At 43.9% G+C, this 21,119-nt stretch overlaps 1 protein-coding gene across 1 annotated transcript in view; it reads left to right on the forward strand.

Moving 5' to 3' along the window:
- LOC144829032 (molybdenum cofactor sulfurase-like) overlaps positions 1 to 21,119 on the forward strand; it is a 1,966,499-nt gene that overhangs the window by 1,242,162 nt on the left and 703,218 nt on the right. The window contains exons 7-8 of the mRNA XM_078687750.1: positions 6,927 to 7,043; positions 15,480 to 15,929. Of these exons, the coding sequence (XP_078543876.1) occupies positions 6,927 to 7,043; positions 15,480 to 15,929 (567 nt within the window). The remainder of the gene's footprint in view (positions 1 to 6,926; positions 7,044 to 15,479; positions 15,930 to 21,119) is intronic.

The raw sequence follows: 21,119 nt of genomic DNA on the forward strand, positions 1-21,119 counted from the left end.
ACATAGAATAAGGTGGGTTTCCTGGAGCCTAGGACTGAAGGAGAAGGGATCCTGCATTCTTGCAACATGCAGAAAAGGGAACAGATTGAGTGCAGTACAGTTGGATGCAGTGCTCAATTCCCCCCTGGAATTGCAGCCATGTGGTACAACGTTCCTAAGCTGCAACATTCCTACCTGGCACACAGCCCTCTGCATCCAGTGTCTTCCATCCACAGAGTTGCACTTACCTGTGGCAGGAGCATCTCTTTGCTGCTGCTTGCATGTTCCTTTGGTCTGTCAGTAAGTGTAATTCTGAGTTTACACAGGAAACGCCTCACAGAAAACAAATTAATGTGGTCTATATAATAGGATTAACGAGGAGCTGGAACAAAAGTTTGAGATTGTATTTTTGGGTGACATACAAGGGGTTGCTTTCCTTATGTCTTATTCACTTACAATTATTGAACACTTTTTTTGTGCCAATTTTTCTATGTTCAGTTGGTTGGACGATAATCGCTTTAGATAGTAAATGAATAAATAAAAAGGTGTTGTATCAAAAAAATTGCAATACAGATTACTGCTAGAGACTGCAACCGTTGCAGCACTTACTAATACAAGCTGCTGCTATTAGGAGCTTTCAACACCGGCAGAAACAATATATACGTCAAGACGTCGGACAGGCGTTGCCTTCTTTTCTCAACTTACATATGCTAGTATATAATGTTTGCCAACAACTAAAGTTGCCTGATTGTAAATTCTGTTTACTATTTTAGTGTCTTTTTACCAAGCTATTAGTTGGTATATGGGCTCTGATCGTAAGTAGCATACAAATGTCAAAGGTGAAAACTTACAGAACTGAAAACGACTGTCTATATATCTGCTAGGAAGATATTGTGCAATGCATCAGTTGTCATTTACACTTTCTCTTAGAGCAGATTGATTCAAAGCAAGTTGTTCCTTTGGAGGTCCCTGGGTCTTGTCAGGACAACCCACCTCAAACCGAAACTCCGGTAAAAGTGGCCTCGTTGTCCATCCTCAATCAATCAATCATGGAATATTAAAGCACGCTACTCACCGTGAGGGTCTCAAGGCACTGGGGGGGGTCCAGCCAGGTCTTGAGGCTCTTCCTGACGGTGTGCAGAGTAGGGGTGCATCTGATGTTGACTGGGAGCTCATTCCAGGCCTTGGCTGTGACGTAGGATATGGCTCTTCCCTCTGCTCTGCTTCTGAGGATGTGCGGGTTTTCCGCTAGGTAGAGGTTGGCGGAGCAGAGGTTTCTCTTGGGTACGTGGAAAGAGACTCTTTTGTCAAGGTATTTGGGTCCTCGCTTATATGTTAGTACTTTTTAAAATATCGCATTTTTATACCTTTTATAAAAAATCTGTTTTTTAAAAATAATTACAACAACAAGGTATACTTCTGCATGTTTTACCCATGGTGGTTCTCCCACCCTTTTATGATTTTTTTTTACGAAATCAAATAAAAGTATATTTGACTTGACTTGACTTTGGGTCCGATGTTGTGAAGGGATTTGTAGGCGAGGGTGAGTAGCTTGAAGGTTACTATCTTCTCGACGGGGAGCCAGTGGAGGTCTAGCAGGTGTTGGGTCATATGCTAGCATCATGGGGTGCAGAGGACGAGTCTGGCCGCGGTGTTCTGGATGGCCTGGAGTTTTTGTAGTAGGGATTTGTTGATTCCGGCGTAAAGGGAATTTCCGTAGTCCAGTCTGCTGGTTATGAGTGTGTGGGTGACGGTCTTCCCAGCTTCGGGGGGATCCATTTGAACGTCTTGCGAGGATGCGGAGAGAGTTGAAACAGGTGAAGGTGACGGCGTTGATCTGGCGAGCCATGGTGAGGGAGGAGTCAAGAATCATGCTGAGGTTTCGGGTGTGGTCCCTGGGGGTGAGTGGGTTTCCAAGGGAAGTGGGCCACCAGGTGTTGCCCCAGGCTTTGGGAGAGGGCCCGAGAACCACAGTCTTCTCCAAGTTGAGCTTAAGGCAGCTGTCGCTCATCCAGGCTGCAACGTCATTCATTCCTTCCTGGTAGCTGAGTCTGGTGTTTTTGAGGTTCTTTGTGAGGGAGAGGATGAGCTGGGTGTCATTGGTGTTGGAAACAATGCTGAGCCCATGCTGTCTGACGATGGCGGCGAGAGGGGCCATGTAGATGTTTAAGAGCGTGGGGCTGAGCCATGATCCTTGGGGTACTTCACAGTTGATCTCTCTGGGTTCAGAGAGGAAGGGTGGGTGTCTGATCCTTTGGGTTCTACCGGTGAGAAGGGAGTGGATCCAGTCGAGGGTGGTTCCCCGTATGCCGGTGTCTGGCTGCAAGAGTGCCGTGGGAGACGGTGTCAAAAGCAGCAGACCTGTCCAGCAGGAGGATGGCTGCAGTGTGGCCCTGGTTGACAAGTGTGTGGATATCCTCAGTGGCGGCAAGGAGCGTGGTCTCGGTGCTGTGGTTACCGCTCAAGCCGGACTAGGAAGAGTCGATAATGGAATTCTCTTTGATGAAGGTCATCAGCTGGCTGTTGACGATTTATTCGGTGACCTTGGCTGCGAAGGAAAGGAGAGAGATGGTACGGTAGTTTTTCAGGTCCATAGCGTCAGACGAGAGTTTCTTGAGGAGGGGCTTGACCTCTGTCCGCTTCCAGTCATCTGGGAAGAAGCTGGATTCGAAGCTGGCATTAATGATGCGGTGTATCGCGTGTGCTATGGCGGTGATGGCTCTGTATAAGACGTGCGGTGGGCAGGGGTCTGTGGGGGCTCCTGAGTGGGTGTTCTTCATGGTCGTGATGGCATCTTCAGTGGTGACCGGTGTCCAGGTAGTGGTGGTGGGTGGCTGTCATCGCTGGAGGGAATGGTGGTTTCTGGAGTCTGTTCACTGAACTTGTCTTAGAGGGCATTGATTTTTAGGTGGAAGTCGGAGCCGAGCTTGTTGTAGAGGTCTTGGGAGGGAGTGACATCCGCGGCTTCGCTGGGGGGTTTGGTGAGTTGCTGGATGCTAGGAAACATTCTGCGACTATGCTTTATGTACTATGGCTTGGTTTGCGGCAGCGTAGGCAGGGTGATGGGACGTGCATGGGGTAAGGGGGGACAAGCAAGAGTGCAGTTCAGTTTCTAGGTCCATTCTATCCCAGGTCTCTCGTGCCAGACTGCTAGATGAGTGCACATTTTATGTACCCGTCTTTGTGGTACCAGCACCTGGACCTCTGAAAACTGTGTCCGGATCACTGCCTCATTTACATGGTAAAAGGAAACGTGGCCTGCTGCAGTTCTGGCACGAGTTTTACAAGGGAAGGAAAGCTGCAACTCATTTTCGAAACAGCAGCTCAAAGACCAGGAAATGGTTATGTGTCCTTCCTTTCAGCAGTATTTATGGTAATTATCTGTCATATTTATTTATCCTGAATGCGCTGTGTTGCTAGTTCTAATTTCTGTTAAAGGGAAGCACATCCATATTTATTTGAAACCTGTGTACTTAACTGTGGTTGTTTCTGTGGGTTATTCTTTACACTGTGGGCCAGTGACACCTGTAGGGATTTAAGTAGCTCCAGACATATGTGAGTGGGAAGCCTGGTTGTCATACCTACCAGAGCTCTTAACAAATTCCATGACAAAAGCAGGAAATATTTCCGCCAGTGGAGTGGAGCGGGAGAATGTATTGGTAATTCCGTGTTACAAGAGTAATGCAGAAAATCCTCCAATTCCACTGGTGGAATTAAATATTTCGCCAATCCCTCATTTTAAACTGCCATGTCAACCTGACAAAATAAACTTTTACCAGGCCCAAATCTTCCCTTTTTGATTCACCTAGGTCACCCCTAGGGTAGGCCCTAGATATGCCAGAGGGCAGCGTGCAGTATATTTAAAAAGGTGAACATGTAGTTTCAAGTTTTAGATGTCCTGGTAGTGAAAAACTGTTTCATTTGTTTTTTCACTACTGCAAGTTCTAACTCTCCCACAGGATAACATTAGAGTTACCTTATTAGGTAACATTTTATAGGTGTAATTTCTAAATGGGAACAGGTAACCAATTCATGTTTGGTGTCTTTGGAATTGTAATGAAAAATTGTAAGTTATGATGAAGTCAGATTTTAAGTTACAATTTTGAAAACTGAGGTGACGGTATGCAAAATACAATGGATTGGGATGCGACCCAGAGTAATTACCACTGCTGAGATTAATGGAAGCATTCCATCCGTCACTTTTTTTGTATACTTTTAGAAAAGTTGGCATTTTACAGCTTTTGCCATTTGGTGCCTACATCCTGTCCCTGGGTCACATGTCTGGGTGTAGTTGACAGGCTTTGTGTATTCCTCCACGACAGCCACACACAATGGTGAGCTTAAGTATGACTGGATGGGCCATCACTGGCAAGATGGGATGTCTGAGCTGGGCCCAGACCCATTTACACTTGAATAGACTATGTGCTGTCTCCACACAAAGGACTGCATACCCTCTGTTGTTAGTCTGAATCCAGGGCAGGACGGCAGAGCACTTCTGCCCTTCAAGGGCCTGCCTCAAGGAATCTTTTCCCCACTTCAAAGGAACAACTGGGTATAAATACTGGACCTCGGACACCACCACTTCAGTACACACCTCCACCAACCCTGTACCTACACCTGGACTCTGCCATCTGTGAGTCTACCCTGCCGAGTGGTGCCACCCCAGTAAGGGACCCTTGGAAGTAGGAGTAAGTTGCTCTGCCAGCCTTTATGACCCAGTGGAGCTGACACATCTCCTCTGCTGCGGTACGCAAACCCAAGAGGACCTGATGCATCCACTCTGTTGTGTGGACGGGACCCATCGTAAACACCCGCATCGTAGCCCATCAGAACCGCCGGTGCACGATGCATCCTAGAAGCAGGGTCCCACATCACTCATCGATGGCATCCTTGGCGATGACAACCGACTCCACATCTCAGCCATGCAGCTCCTCAGAACAGAAGCATCGCCTTGACCGCATGACACATCCTGGATGGAAAACTGTGCATTGCACCTTAACAACAATGCAGGACCTCACAGAGCAGCCTCGTCACATCTCAGACCTGACACCTCACTTTGGCTGTATGACACATCTTCGACCCGGATCCTCCCAATGCTCCACAAACTAGGATTTAGTGTATTTTGTTCAGCTGGCCTAACTGGGTCCCTGTAGCCCGCCCTTGGTCCATCAAGGTCCAAGTTAAGCCTGACTACTCTGTGCCACACTACCAGAGTGTTCAGCAACTGGTAATTTAGTGTTGGCTTGTGCCTCACCCTGACAAAGATTGTGGTTGCTTCTTGACCAGGGCTCCCACCCTAGTCAACTAACAACCCAATTTCTTACAAGTGGTCCTGGTGCTGAGGAAATATGATGCTGAGGCTGCCGAAAGATGCTCTTTGTGCTGTATGCTCGACTGGGTCTTCCTGGGGTTATTCCTCGACCCATGCTTGTTATGAGGTGACTTTAGTCACAGGAGTCTGGGTCCCTCTAAGTCCTATTTGAGCCAGTAGAAGCCCAGCAATGGATGGGGCTGCCAGTCACCGGTTACAGCAGCTCCAGGGATGTCCTATGGTGCAAGCTATTATCCTTCTTGGGCAACCTATCCACAGTCTGGTGACTCTCCCGGGTCTGGCAGACATGGGTGCAACTTTTGAGTGTCAAGTGGTGGGCTTCTTGGCTGCTTGTTGGTGGTGAACCGTGAGTACTGACTAGCCAGAACAGGCTACTTCAGCTTTATTGCCCTGGTGCTGGGATAGGGTGCAGCTGAATGACTGTTGTTCGCCTTTTTTGTCTGGGACTTTTCCCTGAGCCAGACACCACAGGCACAGTCCTCTCTTCACTAGCTCAAGGGGCAGCAGGTGCAGTACAGCATTTGGTGCATCCTCTCTTGCCAGGTGTCAGCAGGGCAATATTTCTTCTGTCCTTTCTCCAGTCAAGATGTGATCTGAGGTTCAGCATGCAAGTGGTGTCATATGTATGCCCAGAAATTGGGGGATGAGGCGGTTACTAGCCAATGGGCTACCGGATCCCTCTCGCCTTATGGCGGCTTTTGGCTATGTGTGGCATCTAGCAATCTCAGAGTGCACTATTCTGCCCTCTCTCAAGATGTCTAAACACTTCCTTTGCTGTATGGAGCTTGGTAGCCCATCCTAGAGGCATGGCTACCTGTGGGCTACACACACACCAAAAAACGGTTTTGCAACAGGTTCCCCCTCTCTGTTTCTACTGGCAGCCCAGCCCGTGTACCTGAGCAAATGGGCAGTTGCCATTTGCCCTAAAAAGGTGGCTTCTCCATTGAATCTCACCTTTTGGGCCAACACCTTGTTTGTCTCTTGCTGGTGTTTTTGGGTTCTCCGATAAGCTTGCTCCTAAGATAGCATTATTGGGAATCTTGGGAGGACTGGAAGGGGTTTTGCGGATCATCCACCCAGCCAGGCATGGGGCCCTATCGCCTGCACACTGGTTCATATGCATAGACCATTGCTCACACATACAGGAGGAAATTCATTGAGCAAGAGGTTGACCTGCAAAACACAACAGAAGATGGGGTCCTTGGGGGGTTCATCGTGGCTGCAACGCCAAGTGACATATATAGCGCAATTATGGCTTAGAAACTGAGTAATTCTGCTGAACGTACAATAAACTGTGCTCCCAATTAATGTAGTGCTTTAAGTGACTGAAGTAGTGTTCATTGTTATGATTTCCATTTATGAAACGAAAAAACCCCAATAATATTGATAATAAAAAACTTGTTATAAACAATTGTGTTCAATTTCTCGTACGAGTGCGGAAATGGGCACAAATGCATTATAAGCAAATGTTAGTACTAATGTATTGAGAGTTGAATTTTATTTAGCGCACCTTTTGAAATGTTGAATACACAGTCTATATTTAAAAAAAAGTACAGCCTGCAACACTCGTACACTCTTGGTCGTGGGCCTCATTATTTTGAAATTCTCTTCCCAGGTTGACAAGCTGGCTAGTCTCAATCGTGTTCACGTTCGTACTGGCTGCTTCTGCAACACCGGGGCATGCCAGCTTCATCTGGGAATTAGCAACGAAGACGTGAAAAAGAACTTTAAAGTCAGTATCCACCGAAAGTGCAGTTGGTTATATTATTAGTATGTGTACATTACCTTGTTTACTACTTGCAGACACCAGAGCGCTTTATGTACGTAACTGTGTAAAGAATAATCGTAGGCGCTTTATACATTCTCGGAAGTTTTGCTAAATTAATGGAATATATTTAGTATATCTCTCTTATTCACTTTTCTTTTGACTGCAGGCCCATGCTTTCACCCATCAATTAATTCCTCTTCAGTCACTAACTGTATCTGGCTGTCTGTTAGTATACCCGTCTCTTTAGCTCCCAAAATATCATATCACATTTGTCAGTGTGGCATTTCTCTCTCTCTCTCTATCTCTCTGTCTGCCTTCCCACTCTCAAGGCAGCTTCCTCCTCTCCTCCTTTCTCTATTTCTTGTAGTTCTCTTTCTTCTGTCTTTCTCTTCTTCCCCTACACTCTCCATTACTTTCACGCTCTCTCATGCAATCATACAATCTCTATCAAATTTCCAACTATCATGTAATTTCCCCCTTTTTGCTTCATGGATCGTGCTATTAACGAAAATAAATGCTTTGTCCCATGATTACGCATTTTTTGGTTGTGCTGATAACTTTTTCTTATGTCCGTGCATAAGTAGTCCACCCAGTCAATGATTTGTCTTTCTGCTCTGACAACTATTGCACTGTTATCTCATTAAACCTTTTGGACTAGAAGTACCAGAATGCATTGTAAATAAAGAACCCTGACTGGATAAACTGTTCATGCATAGGAAACGTGAAAGTGGTGCGGTTCTTTTGTGAACACTGCAATGCTTATGTACTTCTTTGCATTGTGGGTAGTGTTAGTAGATTGGCTTTCACTGCTAGACTATCATTTGTAAGCTAGCATAATTGGTTCAAAAGGGGTCTATCCAGAAAAGCATTTGGGCGTACGTAATGTAGTGCTCCTGTAATACTCGTTCACAGACCCTTAATTGTCTTTGTGAGTTAACCCCAAAACTTCTAAAATGGTAATATCAGGCCTTTCTATTTGTACCAAAATACTCCTGTGTCCTCTCCGTACTTATTTATACTAATACCAAATTGGGTGTTTTGGTATCGATTTAACAAATAAAAATCAGAGTATGTGAAAGAGTAATTCTACATAACCCCCGCACTTGCCCACTCCCAACTTTCCATCCCTGTATTCCTTATCATAAATAAGCCAATGTACACTTTGTCTCATGGTGGTCCTTTATTGGAGGCAGTTTTATTAGGAATACACGCATATACATATTACCTATTGTTGTGCATCCTGCCATAAATCATTATTGGTGAGCTGTCATCTTTGTGTCGTGCCATGTTTGTATCTCGTTGTACATTGTTTTTGAATAAATCAAATGTACAGTGCACAATAGCAGATTAGACAGACAGTTCGTTCTACAGATCATTTGCAGGCTTGCATTGTCTCTTGGCCCTACTGGGTCGTTGCTTAGTTCGGTTGGATTTTCCCTCGCAGGGAGTGTCGCTTCCATCCCGGAGTTAGGCCACAACTTGCAGATTCTTGTGCCCTGCCATCCGGAGGGGGCTGGGCAGCGAGCGCCATCTCCGTTAGCTACCCCCTTGTGGTAGGCCAACTCACCAAGCCGTAAGGCATCCCTGAGTGAGTGGTCCTACAAATCGCCCTTAGGCCAACTGACCCAACCTAAGGCATCCCAAGGTGAGTGGTCCTATTTCGGTCCATAGCACTCCTGTGTGCCTCCGTACCAACCATTATCCCCGTAGTTTCTTGCCACGCCGCCAGGGGGGCTTCCATCTTCCTGGGGCTCCCCCCTTTGCCGGCTCTTTCATCTGCAACCTGCTAATGCCATTGCACCCCACAGGTTGCTCCAGAAGACAACCTTGCCTTCGTCGGACAAGAGCACCCCATCTTTTGCATAGAACTCCGGGTGGCCTGTGTGGATGAGCCCGTGCCTAACTGACTCAAACCCATTGCTTCTGCTAAACTTGCTCACAGTGAGGTTCAGTTTTTTCCGTGAGTTCTCAACCGCGCTCTGTAATTGGGCCCCTCGCCATTTGTTCCTGCTGATCAGTTCTGACCAGATGATGGTGGTGCCTCCAAATGCTTTGCCAGCCTCCCTCAAATTCCTCTGTATGTCTTGAAGCAGATCACGCCTCCCTCGCTGAGCCAAATTGGTCCCCCTAAGTGTAAGACCAAAATGTCCGGGTGCCAGACTGCCTCTGTTCCTAGTTCCGCACTATTTCTAGCACTTTTAAAAATGGCAGAAGTCTTCCTCAGGTGTGAACCAGACAGCTCACCCTAGAGATGTGGCAGGCCTTCAGGGGGTGTACCCCTGCTGCATACCAAATTTCCTGCCTTTCCAGGAGCAAATGTGCCTGGGGCAGGGCGAGGTCTCTTTACTCCTTTGGAAGGCAGCCCTGACGCATATCAGAGGCAGTGCAGCCTCAGAAACTTTCTGGGAGTAATGAGGCTGAATTCCGTATCCTAAGCTTACTCGAGATTTTCTGGTGGATGGTCTTTATAGCCTGCTAAGAAGTGTGGAGGGAAGATTATAATTTACCAGTTATATTTTTCCTCTCCCCATTGATCTAAATAACTTCGGACTACGAATTCAGGTTTTGGTTGATTTATTACAAAACCAAGAATATAGATACACCTCAAAATCAAGGTGTAAAGATACATGAAAACTAATACCATGCCCAATCTACGAATATAGTTCATACGGCACGATAGGCACAGAATAATGAATTCTAAAATCTGAACACAGCTGAGTATAGACACTGCGTTCCAATCTCTTTTCATTTATAGTTACAGAATAATCTGTCCCTACTCCTACTTCTAAAGTGACATCCCTTCCTAATTTCCCAGAAGGATTTTCCTCAAAAGGTGTCCATACATGTTGACTTCCTAAGAAGTATACTCACGTCAAATGGGTCGAGTCAAATTCGAAACAGATTTCAATAGTTTGATCTAGAACCATTATTCGCTTACACGAGAAGAAGAAACATCAAAGAATTGTTGACACCCACAACTGAATCTATGCAACAAACATATACTGGTATGCGCAAGTGTTATAACTGCTTCAACTGTAACAATGTCACTATGGGAAATACAATCAATCACCCACATTCTGGCAAGGCAATTCATTTAAGATACAATGGAGATTGTAATTCCACACATGTTATATATTGCATCAAATACCCTTGTGGCTTATTATACGTAGGTAAAACCACACATAAAATAAAGGTGTGCATCTCAGAACACAAGAGTACAATCCGAACACGTAGCCTAAAATCACATTTTGTGACACATTGGCTAGAACATCAACATTCAATTGCACAATTGAGATTCACCATACTGGAAATTTTAACTTGAAATATAGGTCAAGACAATGCTCGGTTATTATCTCAATGTGAAGTGTGGTGGATTAAGACTACAGACAATGATGCCAGGTGGTCTCAATGACAAACTTGAAATGTTGTGTTTCCTTTAATCTGGTATGTGTTTTCGTGAATTGTATCAATTGATGTAGACCTTGTAATTTTACTCCTTCACCTAGGTTGTTAAATATGACCTACACATGGCAACTCATTAAATGCATTTGTTTTATTTTCACCTTGTGTTTCTGAATATTACCTTGCACTTTTTAATCAGCCACTTGCCGGCATGTTTTTCTGTCTCAGTTACGGGTTCTCACGTAGAAGCGTGGCTCAATGGTTAGAGCGGCAGACCCTGATGCAGAGGTCTGGCCCGGGACCAGGGTTCAATTCCCACCTCGGCGGCTCTTGGACTCAATTTCCCCGGACCTGATAATTCTCGCCTCGGTGCCTAGTCTAATCATGGGTCCCACTCTGTGACTCTGGGCAATAGCTTGCTTAATCTCCACAACGGCCCCAGCAGCGCTGTGGATGCCTGGCTTCACCTTGGGGGTGCCCAGGAGTGGACATCTCACAGGGAAAGCCAGGATGGGTTCCACAGCGGTATGAATACAGCGCTACGAGGCCTCCGGGTAGAAGTGCACTATATAAATACAATACATTTACATTTCATTTACATTGCGGAGATCTCGGTCAAGTCATTAAATCATTACTGGTTAATTTCTATCCTCCTCGGGCACTTCACTTTTATTTTCCTTTGTTTGTAATCGTGATACGGGCATAAGGATGTTGTTACATAAGTGTACTTTGGCCGCAGGGGCGGCTTTCATGCAGTGTTTAAGGTGGCGCCCATTTTTAGATGATTGCACTACAGGGCTTCATTTCAGTCTTCTTTTGACTTCGATGGACGCACTTGTGGAATTAACTACCCGGAAGACTGCCGGAGCTTCAAATAGTGTATGGCAAAAAGGGCGCGTGTCCTACAGCGTGAATGGACTCAGATCTGATAGTCAGCTTTTCAGTTGGTGTTCCAGCTGTGATTACTTCGTAAGTTTTTTTGCATATTGTATTTGGCACGTAGTCCATGTCCAGTGCAGTTGTTTTTCAATACCCAGTTCTGGTTTCGTTGTGTACAGTCTTAGGAGATTCAGCGACAGGTTTACTGTTTAACTAACTAATACTCAGTGATGAGGGTGATGTGTGAGGTGGTGAACATTCCTGTTTTGCAGAGACGGAGAGATTGCATTCCACGGCGTTCTTCATTAGGGTCATTCTGCGCAGACTGTTGGGCATAGACCACAGAGGTCTTCTACATACAAGACAATTAGTGAGGCAATCCTGGTTTTCGTGATTGGTTAATGTTTGTTATTCTCAGTTCGTCTTCAAAGCGACATGTAGCATATTGAGATTTGTGCTTATTTTCACAGTTTGGGTACCTCTTTTGCAGTAACTACATTGTTGAAAAGTTGAATTCGGCTGTTACAGCATCCAGTGAGTTTGCCATTGGTATATATGATGGCTGGCCTTGATGTTTTCATTGAGTGCATGCGGTCGTTGACACTAGGGACACTATGCACTGATAACACGGTTTGGTTTGTGGTATCACAGCACGATTTTGTCCATACATTTTTTATCACTCACAATTTTCGCACTTTCTGGTTGATTCGCCTTGATAGCCACAATGTTTCCGGTTACCTTTTCCTAGATCAACTTGATTTCTGGTCCTTTTTTGCATGTTATGCTTCTCACATGAACTCTTTGTTCTTGCCATGTGTAAGTATATATAGGGGGCTTTGGCTCTTCTGCCTTTTTCTGAACGTTATTGTGCTTGTACAACAATTCGTTAAAGCATCAGCAATGTATTACATGATGGTTTGTTTGTCTTTTTACAGTGGCCCCTGAAGAAGGGATGAATCAAATCCGGAAATGCATTGGGCTGGGCTGGGCATTTCTGACGAAAATGTATTAGATTATCTTGTTATTTGCATGTTGCAAATCACTGTGCATAAATATTGATGTTTGATTTATCATTTACCAATTTTCTGTGATGCAAATTCAATAGCTGTCCAGATATTGGCATACCTTTGATTCTATTGCTGTTGATTGCAATATACATGTTTTTGTTAAAGAAATTATTTGAAGAGTTTGCTTTTCTGACCTAATTTTGTGAATAGTTGATTCCATTTATTACGCTGTGCACCTAGGACACTGGTGAACATTTACCTGCAGAGATTCGTCAAATAGCATAAAGCCACAGAGCTTGTTCTAAGATGCTCTACTTCCCCAGTCATAGCAGAAGTCCTGAAAATCTGTCCCTGTGCCTAATACAAAAAGACAACGTTACACCCCTAACAGGTCACATGGTACATTATTTTATGAACTCCTTCTTGAGTAACTTTCCACAAAGTCCAATTAATTTCTCAGCCTTGTCCGTCGACCTTGGCTCCCAAGTTTCGACAGGCACGGAAGGTGTCCTTCCTTCACTCGTCCAAGCTCTTCAAAGGCATTCCGTTCCTCCCATGTATCTCCTTAAATCTAAAATAAGGAGGTCAAATTCCTGCACCTGCAGTAGGGGGAAAGATAACTTTCCACATACATACATTTTAATTAGCTCCTGACCTAAGAGCAAACGAGGAGAAATGAAACCTTTAGGAAAACGAAAGTGAGGCCTACAAGTCTGGCTAACCTAAGACCATTCTGTAATGTGCACTCGTTATACAGGCCTTTATATGAATCTCATAAGTGTATACATTTGATCTACCTACTAATCATTAAATACGTGCCCAATTACGTGTTCTCTATATATGTGCCAACACTACTCAAGCTTGTAAATGCGCCACGATTTGACTTTACAGATTCTCACATGAGGATATATAACTTTGTTTCAATATGCACAAAGTTCAACAAAACATGGAATATATATGAGTGCAATTCGTACATGAATATAATGCACCTCTTACAAATTTCAGAGCGTCGAGTGCTCTATCAGGAGGGAGAAGGTGTGACCTCCTTCATGCCCAGGCCTTTGTTCCTGACTCCTGGGAGTGATAACACTGCCTTGCAGGAGATCAAAAACCTGTCTTGGCGGCAGCAGTGCGGGCTGCCATCTAGCCCACAGAGAAGCTGGGACAAACAGGTGGGCAGCTTCTAAGGTAGCATGTCACCTCATCCTTGACACTAGATTCATGTCAGGGGTAATGAGTTATGTTGTTTGATACCAAACTCGACATATTTAGGTGGTAACTTAATGGAACTAGCAACCCCAGGTTTGCCCGAATACCAGCCATTGTATCCTATGGGCCACCTATTACTTATAGTGTACTTTAATGGTATAGGCCACTGTAGGGACATATAAGCTGAAGGAAGTGGCCTGATTCTACTCACTCAGGTCACTAATGACAACCTCTCAACCTTCCATACCAAATGAAGAGTTGGTCAGACAGTAGAGAATACAAACCAATAATTGTTTGTTCAGAATACACTCAGAGCGGAGCCCAGTCGCTAGGAGTGCTGTAGAGGGACTGAAATTGATAAGCATAGAGATATATTAAGTACATCTCGTAACTCGGCTAGAACACGCCCATAATGGAATTTTCCAGGCAGGTGCTGCAAAGCAATAAAAGCTAATAGAAAAACAATCTCAATGCTCATATCTCATATAAAGTTACAACGTTCAAGGCCGCTCCAGTTGTCCCCGCCACCAGACAAGTGGGAGAAGGCCTCTATCTAGTGAGAAAGGTATGCACTAATAATAACAGTCTATTCATTAGTGAAGCAAAACCCAACCTTGAAGAAATGAAACCTAGCTGAGGCCTTTTCACAGAAATAGCAAAGAATTAGTTTTGATCATGATTTAAAATAGCGCCTAAAAAGAAAATGGTGCAGCGAATGCTACCTTACATAGGATAATGCGTAAACAGGAACATTTCTAGTCTAACAAAGCTTGCACTTACATGCCCACACCTTTAATATTCTGCACCCTGTCTCCTGGGCTCAGGAAGCCTGCCTTAGGAGTGACTGATATATATTCAAAACAATGCATTAACTATGCCACACATAGTGAGGGCAAAGTCAAAATGGAGTAGTTTACACTGTTTCTGCCACCTGCAATGGAAGGCCTGCTAACAGTAGTTTACTTGGGTCACTAAGGGTGGCACAGTCAGTGCTACAATCCCTGGGAACTCCTTTACCACCCATGTCCTGGGTACCACATACTAGGGACTCATAAGGGGGGGGGGGGGTAAAGCCCTTGTCAATTGTGGATGCCAATTTAGAACATTGCAGTTTTAGGGAGAGAGCACTGGCCCTGGGGACTGGTTAGCAGGCTTCAGTGCACTGTCAGAGTAAAAAAAACAGCATCTAGCAGTCCAGATGGGGGTAAAAAGTGGGAAGACATCCACAAAAATCCCTGTTTTCCTACAATGGCTGCAAAGCTATCTAATTAATCACTAATGCAGACCATACACAAACAGCAGAGGCAGGCAGCAGAAATTGCATTGCGCGTTGCTAACTGTGGCCCCATGTCACAATTAGTCACTGAAAACGTGAATAAACCTGGCTGTTTTTTTCCTAAAGTTAGCATGTCTAGGTCTCCCACAAGTACTAGAGCACTTCTGGACACTCTAATAAGCTAAAAATCCAGAAAACCCACAACAAGCATATACACCAAAGAGCTTTATCTGTATCTAGATCTAGACTCTGGACTGACATTGCTTTGTACCGCAGACCTGTTCCTTTGTTGGTGCAATTCACGAAAGGTTTCAAAACCCACCTCAGTCTTCACTCCATCCTGGAATACATATCTTACATTCATACATCACTTCTCTATGATACTACATTTCTGATCCCTTCTGTATTTGAACAATCTTACTATTCTCAGTTTAGAATTGTTAATGTACATTCACATTGTTGTATAATCACACCATGCTCCATTGCTCCACTGCTCGGTTTTGCTAGGTTTGCATATTATAAATACCTCGAATAGAAATATGTCAATGCTACAATTAGAGGATCAGAACTCCAGAAAGAAGCACCTCATGACTAGTAACTTGCTCTAATTTTCTTCTTTCCTCACAGGCTGGCCACGTCTGTGGAGATGACGTGGATGTCATTGATGGGCGCCCTACTGGGTCTATCAGAATATCATTTGGGTACATGTCCACTTTCGAAGATGCACAGTCCTTTCTAAAATTCATCTTAGACACATTTCTTAAGTGTCCCTCTCAGTTAGACATGCATGCCTCCTATTCAAGAACTCCAGAGAAGGCTATAACAGACTCAATGCAATCTCAGCCTCCTGCTGAAGCGCACACTGACACCTCAAAAATAACAAAGGTGAAGCATGAGTCTATTTCTTCAAAGAACGGTCTCAGTGGTAGGAAGAACTACAACCAGCAACTTGTACCTAGATCTGAACAAAACAGCCACTCTGTCTCTGATGTATTGGGAGCAGCAATAAAAGATGAAGATCCCATCAGTCTCACTCACATTTATCTCTATCCTATCAAATCTTGTGCCGGATTAGAGGTAAGACTGTGATTGATTTTTGTATTGTTCTTTAAAAATATGAATAATTGGTATTTCTTTAGTATAATTGGTGCTCTTCAAAGAAAGTTCTACTTGTTAGACCGTAGCAGAATTCATATTAACATTCAGTTCTTTTAATAGTTTAGGGCCTGATTTAGAGTTTGGCGAATTGTTACTCAGTCACACCTTAATACAAGTGCATTATAACTCAATGCCCTAGTAATAAGATGGACAGGATGTCCGCCCAATTTTTGTGATGAAGCATGTGTACCCCAAACTCTAATTCAGGCCCATAATCTGAAGATCTTGCACATCACATGCAAGACATTTTCTCTGAAAACCAGACATATATGTATTAATTAATGTACCCATGCTGATAAGTGCATTTGGTTAATGTGAAAAAACTGTGTTGTTTGTTGAATGGGGTGCAATTCCTTTTCAAGCAACAGCCACAATCCTTGTTAAGGTGAACATCAAAAGTCACTAAATTAACCCTCTGGCAGTTTGGCACAAAAGCGGTGAGGCTTAACTTAGAGGCAAAGTGTAAAAGTATTTATGCACTACTTTATCAGTTTATCAGTAGAACTGGAGTTTTTAATTGTAAAATATTTCAGTGTGCAAGAAATTTCAAAGAAAAATGTTTGAGAATGTCAAGTTTAGCAGATCATGGCAGCTGGCGATGTCTGAGGAGGAGACGTCGTTTTTTGGGAACCCCCTGGACAAACAGTGCATATCTGCACAGGTGTTGCTGTATAGGCAGTGCTGAAAATGGGCAGAGTGGGAGTATGAAAGCAGATCAGGATGGCCACTTTAAAAGGTGGTACTCAGATGTTTCAGTTTCTTATGTTTTTAGATTATTTAATAGTATGTGACTTGCAGGTCTTATACAGTTTTCTATGGTAGGTTTCAGACTGGGATTAGAAAGTAAGATCTGAATTCCATGCAGTCTATAGAGATTTTTGCAATCTGTATATTGACACATTTAACTATTTTAAAATGACTGGAACCAGTGACTAGTAGATTACATGTAGAACTCTGCAATATGTACTTTGGTCTTTTTTTAGGCTCTACATTGAAGCCTGCAATATACAGTGCTTTAATATATATTTGCTACTTTTCTGTATAACTTTGTGCTTCCCCGCTGTCTCTCTTTTCTAACTCAGGTTCACTCCTTGTATGCAGGACTAATTTTTCTCTCTTTTCTTTGGTTTTTATCATCTTGTTTCTTTCTCGTTGTGTCCTTCTCATTTTACTAAATTATTTTCTCTTCCACTTCGTCACTGCTAACCACTGTGATCTGTATTCTTCAACTTCTTGTATCAGCTGGCCATATTTGTATTCTTCGGTTTTATTTCTCGCCATGTTTTCCATTTTCTCACCTTTTCTGCTCAACCTTTCTTTCTTAGCGCAGACCTTTTCTTGTAGTTTCTTTTAAACTTGTTGTGTTCTTCTTCCCTGCCATTGCTTTTTTCAGTTTTCTTACTTTCTGGCCATTTCTTGCCCTGTGTCTTTTTTTATCTGCAAATAAAAAAACTAAAATACACATACATTTTTGTAATCTTTTTGAAAATGTCCCTTTAACATCAATTCCATGCAATATATCCACTTTTAAGGCTAATCTTTCTAATTGAACAAGAAATATTACCCAATGAAAGTCTTAAAAGTGCTGAAAGTACAGTATGATGCATTATTTAATTGATGGGTCATCTATCTTAAAGAGTTTTTTTAACAATTTTTGCAAGAAAATATAAATATGGTAGCAATGATTAAGGCTCTATATTCTGTCAAGCTTGTTATTCGAGGGATGAGTAAAGATGTAAGGAATGGACGTTAGACCCGATATCCTTCGTGTGGCATTACCCCAAGATGTTTTGCCTTCACTCCCTTGATTTTGCTGAACTCATTTTTGTTGCCATTAGGACTCTGTGCACTTTACCCCTGCTAATCAATGGTAAACTGCGTGTGATCTCTCCCTACACACATTGGTATGCACCTACTAGCATATATACTGTACTTAGTAAATGGCAATTCCTGTACTAAGGGCCTGTAAGTTAAATGCTATTAGGGGGCTGCGGACTGTAAAACATGTCTTAGGCTTTCCACTGCAACCTGTAGTGCAGTTTTAAACTGCCATTTCGACCTAGCAAAATGAACCTATTGTCAGCACTAAACCTTCCTTTTTATTACCTTTAAGTCACCCCTAAGGCCGGCTGTTAGACTTGGCAATTTTGACAGGTTTATTCCCAAGCATTTTGGCTTTTACCTCCAATTTTATTGACCCTGTTTTCGTTGGCTGTAGAATTCTGGGCTCTTTACCACTGCTGATCAGTGCTAAAGTACATATGCTCTCCTTATAAATTCTGACAATGATTAGCTACTGCCTGGTCACTGGTAGGCACTTTGATGTCCCTGCGACCTACAGGACATGTCTGCATTTGTCCAGAGGGGCCACTATTAAAGCACAGGGGCTGTTCATTACCATAATCCTGATCAGGAGTTTCGGTGCCCTGGGTGCTCCTATGAAAATCACTGTATCAAATGGTTATGGTTTTGTGATGACATATTAGGATTTATGTTCTGCGGGGAATTATGGGGATGTGGTGAATCATGCATTTACATGTTTTTCTCCAAACTGTTGCAAGTTGAGGCTCTAATGTTATGCTGTATGATTTATACTGGCCAGAATAACCATTGCTGTTGTAGGAGGAACTACTTGTCACATACAGGGATGATTTTTTCTGGGTGACTCATGCAACTGATGTGCCTTATTCGCACTAAATGTTTATGACCATTTCCTTGTTGGCACAGTTACAGTGATTTATGTGATTGTGGTCTAATTTGGGTGAGGAGGGGTTATCTTGGGTGTGTAACTCCCTTACCTTGACTAGAGTGGTGGGTTCTGCCTGGCTTAGGTGTATACCCTAGCCAACCAGAACCCCGATTTCTAACACAGGCCCTGAACATTCATAGGGCAGGGTGTATCCTGAAGTCGTTTTTCGATGTGGCAGGACCATCTCTCCCATAGTTTAATACTATGTTACCTTATTACAATTAAGTGATAACTTCAGGTTGGGAACTGGCAGAGAAATGTTTCTTCCACTCATTTGAATGGTTATTTAACATCCTCTTTCTTTGTAAAATTGGGGTTTAAGTTACATATTTTTTTTGAAAATGCTACTTTCAGAAAGTTGGTATTTTCTACCTAAACTAAATGTTACTTTTTGCTAGTGTCTGTGGTCACATAATTGTGACTAGGTGACTCTCCTGTGGTGTGTTGTGTACTTCATCTAGACATGGGGGGGGGGGGGCCTCCGGTGTGGGGCAGTATGTTCCTCTACTGAGCAGGATGTCCTGAAGTGTTGCAATCATCCCTTTCTGAGCTTCGAAGGGTAGCCTCAAGGCTATGCCCACCCTGTTCTTGACTTCTGTTATGTTATGTTATGTTATCTGTAGTTTTATTGAGCGCTCAGCTACTCAGGCAGAGTGTCCCGGCGCTATCAGACCTAAACAACACAACCCTGGCTGAGAGGGAGGAATTATTGACAGAACAACCACGTTTTGAGCTCTTTCCTAAAAGACACTAAAGTATCACTCTTTCTTAAGAACAGCGGCAGGGCATTCCAAGCCCGAGGCGCAAGATATTTAAAGGAGCGACCCCCTATCCGGGCGCGCCTAATTTTCAGGACTGTGGCCAGAGACAATGATGCCGAACGTAAGGCACTGGTCTGGTGGTGAAAACCAATTCTCTTCCTCAGATAGAGTGCACCGGTACCATGGAGTGCCTTGTACGCGGTGGTGAGAGCCTTGAACAAGATGCGCTTCCGAATTGGCAGCCAATGAAGAGACTTCAAAAGTCCTGCGGCATGGGAGCCACGGCCAAGGCCAAAGATTGCCCGTGCAGCCGCGTTCTGCACTACCTGCAAGCACGACAGAAGGTACTCCGGCAGGCCAAGGTAGAGCACATAGTCCTTCTAAGGACTGCCTGCCCTGCCACTGACTAATCTAGCTCTCCCTTAGGCCCTTTGTTATTCTAGACAGTTTGAAGCCTAACTCAGGAAAGGGGAGAGGTTAAACAAAGGGCATGTCCCCGACCCACAGGCTAACACTGGGAATAAGAATAGCACCTTCAGAAGCTCCCATCAAAACACTCCTGGACCTGTGGAATATTCAGAAGGAGTACTGTCCTACTATCTGAAGAAGGAAGCTGGACCTGCTTGCCTTAAACCCAGGCTCCCAGAAATGGTGCCAAGTGTCAGTTGACTAACCTTTTGCTTGAGCTACAGGGACTAAGCAAGCTTCCAGAGGCCTCCCTGCAGCTGCCCAGCTCCAACTGGACCTGCCTCACCCTGCTGAAGCTCTGCTGCTGGCCACTGTTCGAATGAGTCCTGATCCTTAATATGTGCCCCTTAGGTCCTGGACTCTTTGCTGTTATCATAGGGTACTCCTCCTGCCTCCGGACCAATTGAAAATTAAAAATCTAGACATTTGGGCTCCTCATGAGTAGACCCTTTGCACCAAAAAAAAAACCGTCTGTAATGCCCGCCAAAGTAGAGCTCCCGCAGCGACCTCCTGTTAGCGCCAAACAGGAAACTCCTGCATAGACTGACCTGCTACTAGTGCAGACAACAACCTCCTTGCAGCCTCCGCCAATACGAAGCTCCAGCTTGGATTTGGAAACTGAGAAGGTAAACTCCTCACAGTGCAAACCTGGTCCCTGTATCCTATCCTTGCTCCATGTCAGTGGGCCTGAATTTGTGACTTTGTCCCAGTCGAGCGTGACCATATACTGGCCAGTGGCCCTTTTTGGAGCTACTTTCACCTCAAACTTTAAAAACTCTGAACTCCAGTTGTACTTATTGGATTTTTGTTGTTTTTATGTCATTTTGTTTGTTAAACTTTACACAGTTTTTCTAAATAGAATTGGGATTTTTCTTGTGTTGTAGCTTCACTTTATTACTTTTTAATGCTGCATAAATACTTCACACATTGCCTCTAAGTTAAGTCAGACTACTTTTGTGCCAACCTGACAGATGGTTAAGCACAGTTTTATGTAGTAACTTTTGTGATTCACCCTGTCTAGGATTGTGTTTATTATTTGAGCAGTAGCTTCCAGCCCTCTCAACTAATAACCTAATTTCTTACAATGAAGATATTTAGAAATCACCACGAAATAACTGGTTAGTTGGCTGT

Source organism: Lissotriton helveticus, chromosome 4_1, assembly GCF_964261635.1.
Source record: "Lissotriton helveticus chromosome 4_1, aLisHel1.1, whole genome shotgun sequence".
In the NCBI taxonomy this organism is placed as follows: Eukaryota; Metazoa; Chordata; class Amphibia; order Caudata; family Salamandridae; genus Lissotriton; species Lissotriton helveticus.